This window comes from Schistocerca americana, chromosome X (genome assembly GCF_021461395.2).
Source record: "Schistocerca americana isolate TAMUIC-IGC-003095 chromosome X, iqSchAmer2.1, whole genome shotgun sequence".
NCBI classification, from domain to species: domain Eukaryota; kingdom Metazoa; phylum Arthropoda; class Insecta; order Orthoptera; family Acrididae; genus Schistocerca; species Schistocerca americana.
Genome location: NC_060130.1, coordinates 93,419,079 through 93,442,579, shown reverse-complemented (window position 1 = coordinate 93,442,579; position 23,501 = coordinate 93,419,079). Strand labels below are relative to the sequence as shown.

Here is a 23,501-nt window from a genome sequence, read left to right as displayed (position 1 = left end):
TGTGATTGGATTGAAGAGTTCCTAGATAACAGAACGCAGCATGTCATTCTCAATGGAGAGAAGTCTTCCGAAGTAAGAGTTATTTCAGGTGTGCCGCAGGGGAGTGTCATAGGACCGTTGCTATTCACAATATACATAAATGACCTTGTGGGTGACATCTGAAGTTCACTGAGGCTTTTTGCAGATGATGCTGTGGTGTATCGAGAGGTTGTAACAATGCAAATTGTACTGAAATGCAGGAGGATCTGCAGCGAATTGACGCATGGTGCAGGGAATGGCAATTCAATCTCAATGTAGAAAAGTGTAATGTGCTGCGAATACATAGAAAGATAGATCCCCTATCATTTAGCTACAAAATAGCAGGTCAGCAACTGGAAGCAGTTAATTCCATAAATTATCTGGGAGTACGCATTAGGAGTGATTTAAATTGGAATGATCATATGAAGTTGATCGTCGGTAAAGCAGATGCCAGACTGAGATTATAATGACTAATCGGGAGAAGTAGTGGAGGGACATTTGAATGGAAACTTGTAGACCATCATACATAAATACCTTGTAATACAAGGTAGATATTTCAACTTACCAGCTATAAACTGCCAGATTCAAGTGATTAGGGCCGGTAGTAGTGACAGGGAACCATGTGAAATTGCCTTAGTCAAAAACTGCCTCAAGTAGTTAATCAGAAAACTGACTAGTGAAGGTAAGATCTTAGCTTTGCTGGTGAGAAACAGACCTGAACTTTTCAACCCAGTTAGCACAGAACATGGAATTGGTGATTTTATGGCCAGTATAGCACCACTGATTACAGCCATAAACATGAATACAAAGAAAGGCATAAGGACCTATCTGCTTAGGTAGGGTGACAAGAAACAGATTTCAGATTATCCAAGTGATCAGCACAAAAATTCCATCTTCAGCAGTAACAAAATTGGTTATCAATTGACAAAGTCCAAGAGCATTGTGCAATACACTTTAGATACATATGTGGAGAGCAAAGTTGTGAGGGATGGAAAAGCTCCATTGTAGTTTGATAGCCATATTAGAAAGCTGCTACAAAAGCACAGAGAGTTCACTGCAGATTTAAGCATGGTAAAAGCCTAACAGTCAAACAAAAACCAAATAAAGCAAAATTTTCCATAAGGAGGGCCATGCATCAAGTATTCCATGAATTTGAAAGTAATATTATATCTACTGACTTGGCAGAAAATCACGAGTTTTAGTCTGATGTTATATCATTAAATGGATTTATGCCACCTGTCCAGGCATAGTTACCATAATGGCATTGAAAAGGTGTAAGACACACAAAATCCCAAAATACTAAATGTCTTTTACAAAAACTGTTTCACAGAGGAAGATTATACTGTAGTGCCTTCTTTACATTGTCATATTAATGAGAGAATGGTTGTTAGCAAAATAAGTGAACTTGGGATAGAAAAGCAACTGAAATCGCTCAAGAGAGCAAAGGCCACTCAATCTGACAGGATACAACTGTGATAGTTCAGAGAGTATGCAAAAAGAAGATTAATTGAAGAGATGCACGAAACTGTAGGCCTGTATCTCTGCTGTCTGTGTGCTGTAGAATTTTGGAACTTGTTTTATGCTAATGTATTATGACATTTCCAGAGACCAAAAATCTCCTATGTAGGGATCAATATAGGTTCCAAAAACAACAATCGTGTGAAACCCAGCTCGCTCTGTTCATCCATGAGACAGTGAGAGCGGTAGAACCCAGCTCACAGGTAGATGCTGTGTTCCTTTACTTCTATAAGGCATTCAGTACAGTTACCCATTGCTACCACATGAATGTGTGGAATATCAGACTGTGTGATTGGACTGAAAAGTTTATAGCAGACAGAATGCAGCATGTCACTCTCAATGGAAAGAAGTCTTTAGATGTAAAAGTAACTGTGGGTGTACCCCAAGGAAGTGTTACAGGTCCATTACTTTGCACAATGTATATAAATGAGAGAGTAGACATCATCAGAAGTTCCATGAGGCTTTTTGTGAGTGATGCTGTTGCAAACAGAGAAGTGGCAATTCTAGAAAATTGTAGCAAAATGCAGAAAGACTTGCAGAGGCTCAACGCTTGCTGGACTGAGTGGCAATTGACCCTGAACATAAATAAATGCAATGTATTACATATACATTAGTAGAAAGACCCATTATTGTATGATTATAAGATTGCAGAACAATCACTGGAAACAGTTACTTCAGTTACTTCCATAAAATATGTAGGAGTGTGCATGCAGAGGATTTAAAGTAGATCAACCACATAAGATTAATTAGAAGTATGGCAGATGCCAGACTGAGGTTCATTGGAAGATTCATCAGGAAAGACAATCCATCAACAAAGTAAGTAGCTTACAAAACACTTGTTCTACCAATATGTAAATATTGCTTGTCAGTATGGGATATGTATTACGCAGAACTGATAAAGAAATGGAGAAGATCCAGAGAAGAGCAGTGCATTTGTCACAGGTTTATTTAGTGATTGTGAAACTGTTACAGAGACGATCAGCCAACTCGAGTGGCAGTAGCTGCAAGAGAGATGTTTAGCATCACGGTTTGGTCTACTAATAAAGTTTTGAGAACATACATTCTTTGAAGAGTCAGCTAATATATTGCTTCTTCCTAGATATATCCGGCAAAAAGACCATGAAGATAAAATTAGAGATATTTAAGGTCACAGAAAGGTTTACCAGCAATCATTGTTCCTACAAACCAATTGGAACTGGAACATTAAAGGGGGAAGTGACAGTGATTCACAAAGTACCCTCCATTATACACTGCTAGGAGGCTTGCAGAGTATAAATGTAGATGTAGATATAGATAAACATGGATGTCATATGGGTGTAAAGAACTATCATGTAGAATTCTCCAGGTGGTGTTTCTACTCACACCAGAACCTTATGATATTCTCTGTGCAAAAGCATTGAATTGAGTTTTATTATATTTCTATCATCTCTAACGCATCATATGATTGAAAAAACAAAGATTCTGTAACTTACTCAATGAGAAAGCACTGGTAGATAGACACAATAAAAAACACACAAACACACGCATAAATTTCAAGCTTTCGCAACCCACGGTTGCTTCATCAGGAAAGAGGGAAGGAGAGGGAAAGACGAAAGGATGTGGGTTTTAAGGGAGAGGGTAAGGAGTCATTCCAATCCCAGGAGTGGAAAGACTCACCTTAGGGGGAAAAAGGGACAGGTATACTCTCGCGCGCGCACACACACACACACACACACACACACACACACACACACACACACACACACACACACACACATATATATCCATCCGCACATATACAGACACAGGTGGTGCTGTTGCTGCATGGCTGGTAGACAGTGCTGCATGTAGAGGATACCCAGTACTGCGGATTTTATTTCTTTCCATTTTGTCACAATCCCTCTTGCTTCCAGGGTTTGTAGGGCCTCAAAACAGTTTTTGATTTCTATAATATATTGTTCTTTAATTGCACTTCCTCTGAGTTTCCCATCATTCAAAGCAAGTTACAGACCTCCTCCTCCTCCTTCTTCTTATGCATGTAGGTGAAAATCAGTTTCAAACTACACACTATTAGGAAGTGATCTGATGCACTGTCAGCTCCTTTATACAACTTGACGTCCATGACTCTGTGGCCGTAGTACTGGTCTGATGTGATCTGTCTGGTTGGTAGTTCCTCCATCCAGTGGACACCAGGTTCCCTTATGTATTCTCTTGTGTTCAAAGTTAAGTCAAACTTAATGTCAGTTCTTTGAGATAGCTAAGTTGATCATCCTCTGACCATTTTCATTGGTCTTGTCGTACATACTGTGCCTACCTATAGTTAGTAAATGAAATTATTCTTTTCCTGCTGTTCCATGAAATGTATCCAGTACTATCTCAATATTTGTAGTTGGTGTGCTCTTAACTGTTTGTTCTAGTTGGTTATAGAACTCTCCTTTTCTTCATCTGCTTTGTCCTCTGTCAGGGCATAAAAATTCATAAGTGTGATGCTGACACTTGGATTTTGAGTACTATGTAGGATATTCTTTTGTTAACAGTTTTGCATTCTGTAACCAAATTGCTACTATGTAATGTATTACAAAACCAGTGGCAAATTCATGTTCATCTACACATCCCCCATAAAATAGTACACATCCATCTTCTTTGTGAGTACCCTCATCCAGTCAATTTATCTCTTGTACTGCCACCAAGTCCAGTTCACAAGGTGTGGCTAAAAATAATGGGACTGATGCTGTCACAGAGTAAGTAAGCATGCACCAAAGGTGAATGTCCAATAACTGTGAACCACGAAGCCTTCTCTGCCAAATGTGGCATCTCTGGTGTCCGTAGACAAATCAGTATGGCTGTGGCCTTCATTTGCATAAGACCTATTATTTTTTCTTACCAGAAAAAATTCTTTACTGTAATAATAGATCAACAAATTGTCATGAAGCTTCACATAAAACTTGGTTAAACTGCTACTGACACATATCTTTTACTAAAAGAAGTGTATGCAAAGACTCTTTATCACATATGTGAGTTTTTCAATGGTTCATGCATTTGTAAGATGGCTGAGAAGACACTGAAGATGACTCATGCCCAGGATGCCCTTCTACATTAAAACAGACTAAAATATTGGAAAATTAGGTAATCTGGTTTAATCTAACCATCAGTTTAGTATTCAATTAATTATCAGAACTGTAGGAATTAACAAAGAATGCATAAGGAAAATTTTACATAACCAATTTAACATGAGAATAGTGTGTATGAAATTACTGCAGAAAATTCTCACGATTCAACAAAAGAAAGCTCATGACAATGTTTGCACTGACATTTTGAATACAATTTTAAATGATAATAATTTGTTCAAAAGAGTGATAATATGTGACAAATCTTGGTTTTCCACTTATGATCCAGAAACTAAGCAACAATCCATGCATTGTAAGGACCCAACTTTGCTGAGGGTAATAAAAGCTCAAATGAGCAAATCAAAATTCAAAGTGACACTGATTGTTTTTTACAATATTCATGGAATTGTGTATCTTCAGTGGGTTCCTGAAGGTCAAACTATTAATCAATATTACTACCTTGAGTTTCTTGCTCAGATCCATGAAAAAATAAGCAAAAAATTATCTGAACTGTGGATGAACATGTAACGGGTTCTGCATCAAGACGGCACACTGGCTCATAGCGCATTGCTTGTTGAGAGATTTTTAGTGAAGTTCAACATCCCAGTATTTGACTATCCACCTTATTCACCTGACCTAGCACTATGTGACTTTTAAGTATTCCGCAAGGTCAAACCTGCATTAAAAAGAATAAGATTTCATTGTGTTGAAGAGGTGAAAAATAAAGCAATGTGTGTCATCAAGGAGCATGGTGAGAAAGACTTCCAATACTGTTTCCATCAATGGAAAATTTGCATGGAGCATTTCAGGCATAGTGTAGTGCAGTATATTGAGGATGCCAAAAGTAAATATGAATATTTTGAAATGAAATGTTTTACAGCAATAGCTCCATTATTTTTTGGCCACACCTCATGTATTGCTTAATTTCTGAGACTATAGTCTGGGTGGTTCTAGTTTATACATGCTTTGAGCATTCCAAGATCCAAAAATAAAATTTACAAATTGTGGACTGTTTTTCGTCTGTACGTGTCTTTTTCCACTGAATCCATCTGCATCTGAGGCAAGTTTGTGTTTCATAACAAAGAGCTTTGTAAGGGTTTGGATTGTTAACTCAATGCCCAACCCTCCTCCTTCATCTGGACTTGGGGCTGGCAGAGCTGTTGCAAGGAAACTGACCCCAGGCAGTGTTATGTTGAGAATAAAAAGAAAAATTATTTCTTAAATGCGGGGATTGTGTTGTTTGACCAAGAACTTTTTGGACATCCCGTGTTATTCAGTATTTTATACAGTATCTATAAATATGAATTAATTCCTCATCCTTTCAAGTAATGTGTTTAGTAGCTTGTTACAGTCTTCTACTATATCTTGTATGGATAACTTTCTGGTTTTTTTCTTAGTATGTAATTTAGAATTTATCATGAGAGTCTGAAATGTCCCAGTCTTCTAATACTCATAACTCAGTGTATATAACCTGTTTAGGTGTCATGTCAAGTTCTGTAGCTACTGTTTGATCATGTTTGTGGCCTAAAAGACAACAGCCAGTAGTTTTCCAAACAAATTACATTTCAGTGACTGTGGAGGGGTTTCTTTCTTGTATTGAAATGGTCTGTGTTTCACTGCAACAACAGATGGTTGATTGTGCTAAAATTTTATAAGTTTTTAATCATGTTTCTTGCTCAGATTTTGTTACTTTGGAAACATGAGTGATGATTCAGAATGCACTATTGTCGTTTTGTATCTTGTGGTATAACTGCATCAGTTGCACTTCTAACAGTCAAGTTCGTTTCTCATAAACAGTGCATCCGATATACCGGGTGATCAAAAAGTCAGCATAAATTTGAAAACTGAATAAATCAAAGAATAATGTAGATAGAGAGGTACAAACTGACACACATGCTTGGAATGACATGGGGTTTTATTAGAACCAAAAAAATACAAAAGTTCAAAAAATGTCCAACAGATGGCGCTTCATCTGATCAGAATAGCAATAATTAGCATAACAAAGTAAGACAAAGCAAAGATGATGCTCTTTACAGGAAATGCTCAATATGCCCACCATCATTGCTCAACAATAGCTGTAGTCAAGGAATAATGTTGTGAACAGCACTGTAAAGCATGTCCAGAGTTATTGTGAGGCATTGGTGTTGGATGTTGTCTTTCAGCATCCCTAGAAATGTTGGTCGATTATGATGCACTTACAATTTCAGGTAACCCCAAAGCCAATAATCGTACGGACTGAGGTCTGGGGACCTCTGAGGCCAAGCATGACGAAAGTAGGGGCTGAGTACAACATCATAACCAAATGACGCGTGCAAGAGATCTTTCACGCGTCTAACAATATGGGATGGGGCGCCATCCTGCATAAACTTCATACGTTCCAGCAGGTGTTTATCAGCCAGGCTGGGGATGATGCGATTCTGTAACATATTGGCCTACCTCTCACCCATCACAGTAGCAGTTACAAAACCAGAATCACACATTTTCCTGAAGAAAAGAGGCCTGATAACGGTAGATGTGGTAAATCCAACCGATACCATCACTTTACTCATTGTGCAATGGAGTTTCCAAGACAGTTCTAGGATTTTCAGTAGCCCAAATTCTGCAGTTGTGGGTATTTTGCTGTCCAGCGCCATCTGTCAGACATTTTGTGAACTTTTCTTTTTTTTTTTTTTGGGGGGGGGGGGGGGGGGGGGGGGTCTAATCAAACCCCATGTCATTCCAAGCATGTGTGTCAATTTTTACCTCTCTATCTACATTATTGCACAATGTTCTTGGACTTTGTCAATTGATAACCAATTTTGTTACTGCTGAAGATGGAATTTTTGTGCTGATCACTTAGATAATCTGAAATCTGTTTCTTGTCACCCTACCTAAGCAGATAGGTCCTCATGCCTTTCTTTGTATTCCTGTTTATGGCTGTAATCAGTGGTGCTGTACTGGCCATAAAATCACCAATTCCATGTTCTGTCCTAACTGGGTTGAAAAGTTCAGGTCTGTTTCTCACCAGCAGATCTAAGATCTTACCTTCACTAGTCAGTTTTCTGATTAACTACTTGAGGCAGTTTTTGACTAAGGCAATTTCACATGGTTCCCTGTCACTACTACCGGCCCTAATCACTTGAATCTGGCAGTTTATAGCTGGTAAGTTGAAATATCTACCTTGTATTACAAGGTATTTATGTATGATGGTCTACAAGTTTCCATTCAAATGTCCCTCCACTACTTCTCCCGATTAGTCATTATAATCTCAGTCTGGCATCTGCTTTACCGACGATCAACTTTATATGATCATTCCATTTTAAATCACTCCTAATGCGTACTCCCAGATAATTTATGGAATTAACTGCTTCCAGTTGCTGACCTGCTATTTTGTAGCTAAATGATAGGGGATCTATCTTTCTATGTATTCGCAGCACATTACACTTTTCTACATTGAGATTGAATTGCCATTCCCTGCACCATGCGTCAATTCGCTGCAGATCCTCCTGCATTTCAGTACAATTTTCCATTGTTACAACCTCTCGATACACCACAGCATCATCTGCAAAAAGCCTCAGTGAACTTCAGATGTCACCCACAAGGTCATTTATGTATATTGTGAATAGCAACGGTCCTATGACACTCCCCTGCGGCACACCTGAAATCACTCTTACTTCGGAAGACTTCTCTCCATTGAGAATGACATGCTGCATTCTGTTATCTAGGAACTCTTCAATCCAATCACAGAATTGGTCTGATAGTCCATATACTCTTACTTTGTTCATTAAACAACTGTGGGGAACTGTATCGAATGCCTTGTGGAAGTCAAGAAACACGGCATCTACCTGTGAACCCGTGTCTATGGCCCTCTGAGTCTCGTGGATGAATAGCGCGAGCTGGATTTCACATGACCGTCTTTTCCGAAACCCACGCTGATTCCTACAGAGTAAATTTCTAGTCTCCTGAAAAGTCATTATACTCGAACATAATACGTGTTCCAAAATTCTACAACTGATCGAAGTTAGAGATATAGGTCTATAGTTCTGCAAATCTGTTCAACGTCCCTTCTTGAGAACGGGGATGACCTGTGCCCTTTTCCAATCCTTTGGAATGCTACGCTCTTCTAGAGATAAATGACCTTGTGGATGACATTGGAGGTTCACTGAGGCTTTTTGCAGATGATGCTGTGGTGTATCGAGAGGCTGTAACACTGGAAAAATTGTACGGAAATGCAGAAGGATCTGCAGTGAATTGACGCATGGTGCAGGGAATGGCAACTCAATCTCAATGTAGAAAAGTGTAATGTGCTGCGAATACCTAGAAAGATAGATTCCTTATCAATTAGCTAAAAAATAGCAGCTCAGCAACTGGAAGCAGTTAATTCAATAAATTATCTGGCGCATTAGGAGTGATTTAAAATGGAATGATCATATAAAGTTGATCGTCGGTAAAGCAGATGCCAGGCTGAGATTCATTGGAAGAATCCTAAGGAAATGCAACCTGAAAACAAAGGAAGTAGGTTACAGTACGCTTGTTTGCCCACTGCTTGAATACTGCTCAGCTGTGTGGGATCCGTACCAGATACGGTTGATAGAACAGATAGAGAGGATCCAACGGAGAGGAGCAAGCTTCGTTACAGGATCATTTAGTAATCGCAAAAGCGTTACAGAGATGACAGATAAACTCCAGTGGAAGACTCTGCAGGAGAGACGCTCAGTAGCTCAGTACGGCCTTTTGTTAAAGTTTCGAGAACATACCTTCACCGAAGAGTCAAGCAGTATATTGCTCCCTCTTACGTATATCTCGCAAAGAGACCATGCGGATAAAATCAGAGAGATTAGAGCCCACACAGAAGCATACCGACAATCCTTCTTTCCACGAACAATACGAGACTGGAATAGAAGGGAGAACTGATAGAGGTACTCAGGGAACCCTCCGCCACACACCGTCAGGTGGCTTGCGGAGTATGGATGTAGATGTAGATGTAGAGGCAGGGGACCCATAAAAGTATTTGATAACCATGATTTATCCATCTTTAACACTTGTTCTCACCCAAATTATTTCACATTCAGAATCTGTACTACTCTCACTACATGTTACCATATTTTCATAAAACACATCTTCACCATCAGCATTCAACCTATCTTTGTGATATACAGGATGGTTATAGTTAAAGTTCCAGTTTCAAAATTCTGTAGGAGGAAAGTGATGCTCAGAATGACATCAATTCGACAAAAATTTTCCCACTTGATGGTGCTGTTAGTGTCATAATATAAATGAGTTCAGCTGCAAATTACAGATGAATAGCAACATGATGGCTATAGTGTGAGTTACACATTAAACCAACCATAGTGTGCAGTGTGCATGACTCCACAAATTTGGCATTTAACAGTTGTGGCACTGTTAGTTAGGTAAGCCCATTCTCCATGGCAGGGTCATACTACCTAGGATTAAAAAAAGCAGTTTTTAACTGGTTTGAGGCAATAAACCACATAAAAATTAACAATGAAATTGGTTTTTAACTGTTCTGAGATCAAAAGCCACTTAAAGAGCAGCAATGAAATTGGTTTTTAATTGTTATCCACCACTTCCTGCCACAAACTGAAACTGAGAAACAGCAAGTTCCATAACAGATCAGAGTGTTTCAAGGGTCACATTCATAATGTGTTGATAATAATAATAATAATAATAATAATAATAAAATTCTATTGTCATTCAGCTGATTACAGCAATAGACAAAGTCAAGAGCATATATTTCTACATAAACTACAATATTGATGTAAATTGGTTTACATAAAATAGGTACACATTAGAATGCAGTATTTTCATCTTCAAAAAATTCATCAGTGGTGTAAAACGGATTGTTCACTAGTAGCTTGTATAATTTAGCTTTAAAAATATTTACAGGCAGTTCTTTAAAGTCAGCACTTAGTCTATTAAACATCCTTAGTCCAAGAACTAGGTAGGAGTTCTGTGATTTTGATAATCTATTATATGGCACATCTAAAGATGTTCTGTTTCTAGTATTGTGGCTATGAATATCGCTTCTCAACAGAAAATTAGAGACATTGTTTTTAATGCACAACAAAACATTGCAGATGAATAAGTTTACTACTGTAAGACACCGCCATTTAATAAACAGAGGTTTACAATGTACTGTTTTATCAGAATCTGTGATTATTCTTATTACTTTCTTCTGTAAAAGTAAAATATCGTTTACATGACAGCTACTACCCCACAGTAAGATTCCATAAGAAATGATGCTTTGGAAGAAGGCAAAATATGCTAATCTCACATAGTCATTGGGAACATGTCTTTTTAAATTTCTAATTAGATAAATAACTCTTGAAAGCCTAGCCAATATATTTTTAATGTGTGGTTCCCATGTCAATTTATTGTCAATAGTAACACATTAAAATTTGACATATTCTAGTTCTTGGTCATTAGGAATCTCTTTGAGGCTAAAGTAAAGTGTCTGGGTTTTGTTTTCATTTAGTAAGAAGCCATTAGCTTTGACCATAATGAGGACTGAGCAAGGGTATTTTCGGTCAGTGCTTTCAGTGTACCTAGATCAGGGTTTTTATGTATAAAAGTTGTGTCATCAGCATAGAATATTGTGTGAGAATTTATGAACAAGGGCAGGTCATTAATCATTAGTATTAACAGTAAAGGTCCAAGCACCAACCCTTGAGACACTCTGTACCTAACATTATCCAAATTTGATTTCTTCCTACCACTGCACACAACTTGTTGAGGGTTCTGTAGAAAATACCTGAACATATTTACACTGTTGTCATCAAAACCATAGTAAACTAGCTTATTCAGCACAGTGTCATGCTCTACACAGTCACAGGCTCTGCTCAGGTCACAAAATGTAGCCTGGGCATAGTCCCTAGCCTCGAACACATCTACTACTAATTTTACAAGGGAGTCCATTGCATTTGTTGTGGATTTACCTTTTCTAAATCCAAACTGTTTATCAGTAATTATAGTTAGTTTACCCAAGTAGACACTAACTCGCTCATACATAATTGTTTCTAAAATTTTTGAAAAAACTGCGGTTATGGATATAGGTCTGTAACTAGCGGGACAATGCCTTTCCCCTTTTTTATATATGGGCACAACTCTAGAAATTTTTAGTATGTCGGGGAACTTACTTTCAACTAGGCATTTGTTAATACAAAAAGTTAAGGGATAAATCACACAATCAGTAACATCTTTCAACAAATTACATGACTTATCATAATAATCAACACTAACTGAAAGTTCGAAATTTTTCACTATTTTTAGGTTATTATTTGGGCTCACTTCTGTGAAAGTGAATGTGCCTGGGGGAAACTTTTCAAAGCAGCTATCCATAATACTAAGTGCATTTTCAGGGGGTTTGTTTATTGAGCTACTGGTTTCTTCAGTGGACTGAGTGCACAATGTGTGCTTTCAATTCAGCTATGTTTGTAATTGGAACTCTGAATGCAGCATCTTGCAGGTAAACTCACAGCCAGAAGTCACATGGATTAAAATCAGGTGATCTGGATGCCCAAGATGTAGGGAAATGATAGTTGATAATTCTAGCATTTCTAAAATGCCTCTGCAGCAGCTACTTCATTGGCTGTGCAATGTGTAGAGGAGTGCCACCTTGCATAATCATTATCCTACCAACACATCCATACTCTTGAAGGGTTTGAATAACAGTAGTGTGCAAAAGACCCACATAGTATTCACCAGTGATGATACAGATAATACGACCTGCAGAACCCATCTGCTTCTAAAAATATGACACTACAATAAATGATGCCGTCAACCTGCATCACATAGTTACCTTTGCACGATGATGCAGTACAAGTTGATGTGCAAGCAGATTTACTGTTTTCCATTTTCTACAATTCTGTGTATTGACATGTCCTTGCAGATGGAAATGGGCTTTGTCTGTCCACAGAATGCTCCATGACCACTCAGTATCCCCTTCCATGTGAGCAAGAAATTCTAGAGAAAACATTTTTCATACTGGTAAGTCAGCATGAAGCAACTTCTGAACAGGAGTATTTTTGTATGGCTGGCAATGCAGGATGTTTGGTAGAATTTTATGCTCCATACTCACAGGCATGTGCAAAATTCAGGTGATTCCCCATTCATTGCAGGTTTGCATACCATCACTTAAGCCCTCCTGCAATAATGTGGTCACATCTTCTACTGATGTTGCATTGGTTGATTTCCTCCCTATGCAGTGTTGCACTTCAGAAGAACGTGCCTTTTCAAATTTCATAATCATTTTCTCCAGATCACTGGCAGATATTAGACCAATGAATTTTTTCATACCTTGAGTGTTCAAAACTTCTGTAGAGCTACCTATTCACAGGCACTGTTCTTTTAAAAGAGGTTTACCAGCAGCACACGATCCAACATTGAGACAGTCATGCTGAGCATCTCAGACACAAGCTAAGGAACAGCTGTGTACCATACAGCTTTTATTTTGCATATTCTGTCACTTACAGTGTGATTTAATGATAAAATTCTCATTAAATTGTTTTTGTTTCCATAATGTTTCTTCCTTTTTCAGTAATAATCCATTCAAATTTAATGTCATTTTGAGAAGTGGTTTATTTTTACAGCATTTTGAAACTTTATTTCCAAGCAATCTGTAAATTCCATTCCGGGTTTAGAATTTCATTGCTATTAACATCTGGCTTCAGCCAGCTTTCTGTCCCTAGTACTGTATAGGCATTGTTACCATTTATAAGCTAGACTAGTTCCAGGACCTATTCATATACAATATAAAAAATACATTAGACAGCAACTGCCCTCTTATTACTAAGAGATGTAAGCATAGCAATATGCATAGACCACAACACACAAAAAAATGGTACACCATGCACCTCAATAAAATTAGAATTCTTCTACTCATGCTGAAGGACAAAATTGAAGACAGTCAAAAAAACAAGAAAGGTAAATAAACTTAAGAAAAATGCACAAATCTGAAATTAAAGCAGCAAAAATGAAAGCAAATGAGAATATTTTAAATTCTAAAAACAAGTGTGAAGCTGCCTGGAACATAGTTAAAAGTGAGATAAACATTGGGAAAGAAGAAATCAGTAACCCAATTAATTGCAACACTCTCAACGAACACCTGATAAATTCATTAAATGCCCAGGTACCAAAAAGTGATGATTTAACTGATGCAGAAGCTTTCGTTTCGCAATCACAGAATAAAACAGATAAAAGATTTAACTGGAGTAGAATAACTGCTACAGATATAAATAACTCTGTAAACAAGTTGAGCAACTCTGAAACAGAAGACTACTATGGATTCAGTAACGTGGTAATAAAGGCTATATTTAAGGAAATTGGAACTCCTCTACTCTACCTTGAAAATAATATCCTTGATGATGGCGTTTTCCTTGATTGCCTTAATATTACAATTACACTCCCTGTATACAAAAAGGGTGATAGAGAAATGCCAGATTACTATAGACCAATATCAATTGTCCCTATACTCGCCAAAATCATAGAGAGCTGCTCACACACACAGATTTACATGTATTTTGAGAGCAATGAATTACTTAATGACAGCCAGTTTGGATTTAGAACTAACCAGTCGATCATAAAAGCTATTGAAAGCCTTATAACTGAAATCTACAACGCTTTTGAAATGAAACTGGCCACCTGTACAACACTCATAAACTAAAGCAAAGCATTTGATTCAGTATCACGTGACATAATTGTTAAAAACTTAGAATATTATGGTATTGCAGACAAACCACTTAATTTGATTAAGTCATACCTGAATAACAGGCAACAGTCACTGTATGTGAGCAATGAAAGGTTATATTTAATGAAAATTAAGAGAGGAATTCCACAGGGCTACGTTCTTGGACCCTTCCTCTTTATTATGTATTTTGACGACTTCTCAAACTATATAGCCTGCAAAAATGTTTTATATGCTGATGATATGAGCATGATCTCCACAGGTGAGAGTATGCAACAGGTGGTAAACAAAAATAATGAACTTTTTGAAAAATGTAGGGTGTGGTGTATTGCTAACAAGTTACGTATAAACAACACAAAAACAAAGGAAATTTATTTTAATCTGAAGGTACAGAAAGCAGAGAATCACAATGTCAAACTACTGGGACTAAAAATAGACCAAAGGCTCTCATGGAATGACCATATAAGCTATCTGACAGGCAAACTTGCACACGTAATATTTCTGCTGTATAAACTAAGAAATTCTGTCAGTAAAAGTTTATTGATGCTTTGCTGATATGCATTGTTTCAGTCACAGCTACAATATGGGTTTCTGTTATGAGTAATTCATCAGGTATAAACTATGTATTCAAATGGCAAAAAAAAAAAATTAGATGTTTACAAGGATTGGGTCCATGAGAAAGCTGTAAGGAGCACTTCAGTATATTAAACATAATGACACTCCCAAGTCTCTATATGTATAACTGCTTAATATACATAAAAGAAAATATACAACAATTTACACAGAGAAAGAATTTACCTTTTCACAACACTTGAAACAACTACATGCTTGATATACTGTATTCTAGGTTGTCACTGACACACAACAGTCAGAAACACCTAAGTTCAAAGTTATATAATAAACTGCCACAATCCATCAAAACCCTCACCCACTTTACATTTAAGGAGGTATTAGACACATGGCTCAAAAACAAAGCATATTACTCAATTGAAGAATATCTTGGAAGTAATTTGGAAGGAATGTATAAACAATGAAATAATGTAACTATCATTAACTAAATGTGTAAAACTGTATAATTAATGTTTCTGAAATTGTCTGATTAGTAAGAAGTTTATGTATTTATATGTATTTATGTATATGTGAAATGATGATGTGAGTAAAATGTACGAATTACTAACTACTAAAAAGATGTATGTATATGAATGCATAATGTATAATGTAAAAATTAGTAACAACTATACTTATATGAAATATGTAAAATGTATTTTGACAAAGCCAATTGCATGGTAAACATGCTGAATGGCTAATAAATAAACATGAAATATGGATGCACCTACAGTTAACTAATACTGTATTAACATTTTCTTTCTCAAAATTGCTATGAGGAATGCCACCCTGTCTGGAGTCAGAATGCATCTTTTTGGGCCAGTGAAGGGATTTCTCTGTCCTTTCCATGGACACTCCTGCAGTTAACTAATACTATATGAACATTCTCTTTCTCCAAATTGCTATGAGGAATGGTACTCTGTCTGTAATCAGGGCGTATCTTATTGGGCCTGTGGAGGGTTTCTCTATCCTAAAAAATCCACATGTGTGACCCACATGTACTTTACTATCCTAGTAGCCACTTCCTGTGTGTATTGCCCACATGACCTCTTAAGGGAGCCATACAGTTCCCCACAGAGTAGCAGAGATCACGAAATCTGCATCTAAGGTTGTCACAGAATTTTCTGAGCCCCTCGTTTAAGCTTTGCACTCAGCTTAAAACCAGAGGATTGTGATTGGTTCTGGGAACAGTGCTGCAAGGTGAGAACTCTGTTTTCATCATATGAGTAAGGCTAGATGTTTTCACCAAAGCAGCCAGCCTCCTGTAGGAACTGAACCCTCATCTGAACTCAGGCAGCAGGTGTCATTGTTCACCACATGAGTGAGAATTTGCAGCCACGTGCACACCGGACACTCAATAGCTGCCAGCCTCTTCCACATCTCAAACAAGAGCCCCACCAAGTATACAGTGTGAACACTAGCCTTATTTCTGGACACTCCCTCTATTACTCTGAGGGTCACAATCTCTCACCAAACACTGAAGATTCCAGTGACAAGCAATCCCACCATCTGCACTTGCCTAGACCTCTCAGGAAGATCAGCCACAGTCCCAACACGAAGGCATCCTGTGCTGGCTTGGATATACTTCCAGCGGTAGGCAATACATCAAACTTGTTTTTAAGACATAGGAGGACATCTGTGTGGCTGTTCCCACTTTTGCCTTCCACCCAGAGATTAGTGACTGTGCCACTATTCACCAATCACCATCAAGTAAGTCTTGATCAGCCAGAACAAGCAAAGTTGAAGGTGCAGCAGCATCGGAGACCCCAAGCAACACTGTTGGCTCCAGAGCTGCCAAATAAGTCATCTCTGGAGCCCCAGTGCCAGTGAAGCTTAAGGCAGCAGCTTGAAGCATGTCAATGATGGCCAACACAGCATCCAGCTGTTTACAAACAGTACTCTAAAATCAGCTCTCACAAAGCTAAAGCACTTAAATTTACATGAAAAAACTTAGAATGAATTAGTAAACACTAATCCACAGAGTAAAATATTTTGATACAATTCACTTCTTGGTATAATTACACAAAAAAAAACAGAAACTAAAATAAATACTGCGTGTAAAAGAGAAATCTCAGCTCCTGCACTAGATGCGTCAGCTCTGCTCCTCATAAGCCACTACAGGCATTAAGTGAAGATGATTTCCAGATACAAACTACTTTCTGCATCTGGCTTGAAATCAAAATCTGGATTCTGCAACTGTTATACTATGGACTGATAAATCCACTTTCAAATCTAACATTGTGATAAATGTTCATGATCCAGACTATTGGTCAGAAGAAGATCCTCACTGGTTTTGAGAGCAATACAACCAGTATATCTGGAGCATATATAACTGGAGTGGACTCTGTCATGATAAGATCATTGAACCCTATATTTGTATGAAAAGTTAAAGCAGTACTCTGAATTTCTGCAACAGGCAGTAACAGAGTTGCTATGAGATGTTCCTCTGGTAACATAGCAGTTAATTTAATTGCTTTACTTTCAGTGTCCAGCACATTCTTCCTTGGTAGACAAGTATAATTTTAATCAATTTTTTCTGGTTGATTGAGTGGGAGAGAAGAGTGACTGACTTGGCCATCACAGTCAATTGATTTCACATACCCTAATTATTCCATTTGAGAATACATTAAAGACATTGTGCATCAACAGTGTACTGCAATGCAAGAAGATATGAAATATAATATTCTCAAAGCTTGGCAATCTCATCCAAATGCAGAAGGCACAATGTAAGCACAGTTGTGCTTAGAAGATGATGGAAAGCAGTCCAAAAATTACCATCAATGGAAACAGATAAAATGTACTACTTTCTAATAATTCATTATGAGTACTAAAATTGTAATTAAAATTTACTGAAGATTAAATGTGTAAGAAAGAACTTTTTATTAACTGTGATGTTAAAAAAAAAAACATGCATTATTCTATAAATTTTCTTTTTCTTTCTTCAATCATTGACCAAATCACTAACTCCAGAAAGTGTTCTTACATAATATCAAGAAAACAGATAAAAACGCATATTTGACAAAAAAAATCAAGTTTTGAGAGCTATTTTCAATTATATTAATTTCTTCCATTCGCCAGGGCACTGATAATCACGTAATAGAGTTCCCTTAAACCAGTATCATCATTATCCATTTTACATCGTCTACCTGGTAATGGAAGGTTCATCATTTTCCTTGCCCTTTTCAGTTTGTCTTAAATAAACTTTACCCAAAGAAGAATGGATGGCCATTTCCAAGAAAAAGTGCCTGTATGGTAGCACTGAACCACCTTGAAAGGACATTATGTAGCCTAGGTATTTAAAAGAATGTTTCTTCCTATTATACAGGGTTGTCAGAAACAATCTGAAAAGCTTGTAAGGGTGTTGTAGGGTAGGTTATACTGAGAAATGGTCATTAAGAAAAGAGTTCAATATGTTGTACCATTTCTGAGTTAATTAGCATTGAGATAGCCAGTCTAGCTGTTGTGCAGGCAAATTCAAACAGCCTGCCAAACACAATTAGTGTCAGGTGTCATAGTATTGATGATAGTCCATGAGACTGCTCAGCCTGTGGCCCAGGTTCATTTTTACTACCATCCCATGTCCAATTTCTGTATCATTCTCTTTTTTGGTTTTAAGAAACCAAACAAAAAACACATTTGGTGATGCTGATTCTGGCAGGTTACTGGAATTTTTTAATGTGTGTGTGTGATGGCCTGATTGGCTAATTTCAATGCTCATTAACTCAAAAATTGCTCAATGTATTGATTTTTTTTCTTAACAATTACCTTTCAGCACAACCTACCCTGCAACAGTCTTACAAGCTTTCCAGATGTTTCTAATCACCCAGTAGAATTATGTGTACATATTTTGATTCTGATACACATTTTTCTCATGATTGCTGTAACTTTACTTTTATTGAGATTACCATATTATAATTCTTTACTATAACATTTAGTTTGAGAATGGAGTACTGGAATTCATCAACATACTAACAAAGAGTCAGACCTTCTGTAAAAGGTTTCATACATTAATGCTGAATGATGCTATGAAGTGTTTATCTCTGGTGTCTTACAACTCCTGATACATTGAGTAGAAGTCTCCATTTCCTTTTTCTTTGCCTTCTGTTGCTTCAGATACCCTTATAACTGTCTCATAGCACCTGTTGATTTTTAACATTCCAAAAATGTAAGTTTGTATATTTTTTTACTAGTAAATATGTATGTAATTATCAACCATTTTAATACCTTGTATAATTACTTTTCTCTGTCATTCAGAACAATTTTCATGAATTTTTTACTATTGAACTGATTAGTCTTCAGTTCTTATTAGCTATACTTTGAACACACCATTTGGCAATATTTAAAGTGGTCCTTTTTCATTTTGTATTCTTATGGTTTTTTGGGTTATCATTTTTTCATCTGTCTTTTTCCTTCTGGAGACTTTAAAGCGCCTAAGGAGTAAGTCTTCTGATGGGGGTGATAAAACAAGAGAGTCAAATTGTGCACAATGACAGTAAGAGTCCAAAAATATAATCCTATTGGTTTATGGCAAATAGAGAAATGTACGTCATTCACAACATATAATTTTCTCAGCACCAATTAGGAGTAATTTCACATAGTCTCAATTTCTTATAAAATATTTTACTCACTGTGAGTTTTGTTTGTGATTTCAGGATTTACCTCTAGTTATTCCCTGTGAAATCATCGGATCCAAGTTCCTGCTATCACTTCATCACTGTGAAAATAAGAACACCCCAAATACATGGATGTTTGTCAGAGCCTTTCAGAACATTAAGAAAAATTACCAGTAAGTAACAGTACAGCAATACAAAATTAATATCTGTTGTAGGACTAAAGAAGACCACTGACTGAAAAGCAGAAGCATTGAGTTGTTGATAGGCACACACTATAGAGAAAGAAAACTTGCTAGCTTTTCAAGTTATCCTCTGATGAGCTAGAGTAGAAGTAGAATATATAACACACACACACACATACACACACACACACACACACACACACACACACACACACACACACGCACGCACGCACACACACACCTATGCCACTACATAGTGTCAGTGTCAGCTAGACTAACAGTGCCAATGTTATTTTTCATCAGGTGGACTGGTTGTGTTGGAAGTAGTGTTGGGTGGGATGGGTAGAGGGAGAGGGAGATGAGAGGCAGGGAGAGCATTGGGAATGGAAGGCTAGTGGCTCAGAGGGGGGTGACCAGTTGGCCAGCTAGGAATGCAAGAGGGAGTGGTGGCACATATATGGGCTGACACAACTGTAGCGACCTGCAGGGAATGGCATACACTTAAGGTGATGTGGGTCTGTGAATCAGAATGTGGTACAGGATAGAGGAAGGGAGAACTGTTATGTTGTGGGAGCAGGGACAGTGCGTTACCTGAGATTGAGGCTATGAAAATTACAGCAGTGGAGGATGGGTTGCAAGGACAACTCCATTTGCACAGTTCTGAGAAGCTGGTAGTGGAGGGAAGGAACAGATTGCTCAGGTTGTGAAGCAGCTGTTGAAATTCAACATGTTGTACTCGGGTGCATGTTGTGTCACCAACTGGTCAACTTTGTTCTTGACAACAGTTTGGCAGGGGCTATTCATCTTGGTGGACAGCTGGTTGATAGTCATACCAAGATAAAAGGTTGTGCAGTTTTTGCACCACAGTTGGTATATGACACGGCTGCTTTAATATGAGTCCCCACTTCTGATGGGCTAGGATAAGCCTGTGTCAGAACTGGGAGGTTCTGGATGGGTGGATTGGCCAGGTCTTGAACATTGATCTGCTGCAGGGATATGATCCCTGTGGAAAGGGGTTGAGAATAGGATTGACATAGGGATGGACAAAGATGATGTGTAGGTTGAGTGGGCAATAGAAAATGACTGTAGGAGGGGTGGGAAGCATCTTGGATAGAATGTTCTTCATTTCAGGGCATGATGAAAGAGAATCAAAGCCCTGTTGAAGGATATGTTTCAGGTGTTCCAGTCCAGGGTGATCTTGGGTGCCAAGGGGGTCACTCCTTTGCAGTTGATTCTTGGAGGTGGTGGGAGGATTGTGGGTGTGTGAGGATATGGCACAGGAAACCTGTCTGTGAACTGTGTTTGGTGGATACTAACTGTCTATGAAGGCCTTTGTGAGGCCTAAAGCATACTGGGCAAGGAAGTTCTTGTCACTGCAGATATGTCGTTCATGGATTGCAAGGCCATATGGCAGGGGTTCTTTCATCAGGAAGGCAGGGAAGCTGTCAAAATGCTGGTACTGTTGTTAGTTAATGGGTTTAATGAGTACAGAGGTGTGCATGGAGTCAGCAGAGAGGAGGAGGTCAACATCCAGGAAGGGCTGAGGAGGACCAGGTGAAGCAGACGGGAGAAAAGGTGTTGAGATTGTGAAGGAATGTGGACAGGATGTCTTGACCATGATGATATCATCAATAAACTTGAACCACTCTGGGTAGTTTGCAATTTTGGGAGGCTAGGAAGGTTTCCTCTAGATGACCCACAAAACGGTTTGTGTAGGAGGGTGCCATGTGGGTGCCCATGGCTGTGCTGCAGATTTGTATGTAAATGTACCCTTCAAAGGAAAAGTAGTTGTGGATCTTGATATAGTTGATAAGTTGTATAAGGAATGAGGTGGTGGGTTTGGAGTCAGAAGAATGTCATGAGAGAGCCCTGAGGCCATGGCCATGAGGGATGTATGTGTATAAGGAGGAGGCATCAATAGTGATGACTAGGGATCCAGGAGGTAGAGGCATAGGGATGGTGGAAAGTCAGTGAAGGAAGTGGTAAGTAACTTTAATGTGGGAGGCTAGATTTCAGGCAATTGGTTGGAGGTGTTGGTCAACCAGAGCAGAAATCCTTTCAGTGGGAGTACAATGCAGCAACAATGATTGTTATGGTTGATGGTTTTGGGAAGCATGTAGAAGGTGGGTGTGCAGGGTGTCACTGGGGTGAGGAGGGAAATGGACTCATGGGAGAGGTTCTGGGATGGGCCTAAGGATTTAGTCAGCGATTAGAGGTTATGTTGGATTTCTGGTATGGGACCACTCTGGCGGAGTTTATAGGTGGAGGAGTCATATAATTAGTAAAAGCCTCTTGCCAGGTAGTCACCGCAATTCATAATGACAGTGGTGGAACCTTTGTCTGTACGTAGGATGATTAGGTGATGATATGTTTTGAGGTAGTGTATGGCTGTCCTTTCTTCTGCTGAAAGGTTGGTGTTCATAGAAACTGACCTGGAAAAGGATGTTGAGGCCAAGTTGGAGGTATGGAATTCCTGGAAGCTGACTAGGGGGTTTTTGGGTAGGGGAGGGGAAGGGACTTGGCAAAGCAGAATTTCCACTGTAAAGATTTGGAGGAGGAGACTACGTCTATGACAAGTCCAGCATGGTTAAATGTGGAGGTAGGACTGAAGGTTAGGCCTTTGAATAGAACTGAAACTTCTGTGGGATTGAGGCTTTTGGTGGAGAGTTTAAAAACAGTGTTTTGGATTTACTTGAATTCTGGGTTTTGTGGGGTGTTGAGAAGGAGTTTTGAAAGATGTGGTAAAAGGAAGAGGTGAGCTACACAGGGTTTGGGTGCTATGAGTCATTATCAAGGGATTTCACTGTGAGAAGATTGGGTATTAATAGATAGTGGTGCCCCAAGGGGTGGGTAGGCGAGGGGGGGGGGGGGGGGGAATATGTTGACAGTTGACAGTGGATTAGCCAATTTATGGAGGTCATGTCTGGAATGATCCTCCGGGTGCTGCAGTAGAAGGGTTCATATTTGAGAGATGTTGTGTATGTAGTGATAATTTCACAGTAAAAGTATCTTGCAGAGAGAATGTCTGGGATGTCTTTCCCATGTAGAGGTGTTTTTGCAGTACCAGGTTCATGAGGGATAGGGCATTTCCACGCCTCATAAAGTGGTGTTCCGTTAACCACCCAACCTACTCAGCATCCTAGTCAATTGCTGTGTCACTCCCATTCCCAACCCCTTGCCACAGGGATCATATCCTTCTGCAAGACACAGGTATAAGACGTGTCCAATCCATCCATCTCAGACTTCCTACTCCAGTCCTGTTACAGGCTTATCCTACTCCATCAGAAGCTAGGACACATGTGAAAGCAGCCATGTCATATACCAACTCTGGTGCAAACTCTGCACAGCCTCTTATCTTGGTATGACTACCAACCAGCTGACCATCAGGATGAATGGCCACCAGCAAACTGTTGTCAAGAATAAAGTCAACCATCCAGTGGAACAACATGCTCAGTTTCAATGGCTACTTCACAGCCTGAACTGTTTGGATCCTTCCCTCCACTGCCAGCTTCTCCAAACTGCACAGATGGGAGCTGTCCTTACAGCGCATCCTCCACTCCCATAATCATCCTGGCCTCAATCTCAAGCAACTCATAGCCTCCATACCCTCCACCCAACAGTTTTTCCTTCCTCCATCATGTCACCTCCTTCTAATTCACATCCTCACATCACATTTAGTGTGTGCCATTTCCCACTGGCTTCTACAATCGAGCCAGCCTGCATACATGCAACCCTTCCCTACCGCATTCCTAGCTGGCAAACTGGCTGCCTCACTCTGAGCTACTAGCCACCCACC

The 23,501-nt window shown here is 38.7% G+C and overlaps 1 protein-coding gene across 2 annotated transcripts in view; it reads left to right on the top strand.

Moving 5' to 3' along the window:
• LOC124556650 overlaps nucleotides 1–23,501 on the top strand; it is a 637,832-nt gene that overhangs the window by 445,639 nt on the left and 168,692 nt on the right. For both annotated transcript variants that reach the window (XM_047130615.1, XM_047130616.1), the window contains exon 16: nucleotides 19,563–19,696. In XM_047130615.1, the coding sequence (XP_046986571.1) occupies nucleotides 19,563–19,696 (134 nt within the window). The remainder of the gene's footprint in view (nucleotides 1–19,562; nucleotides 19,697–23,501) is intronic.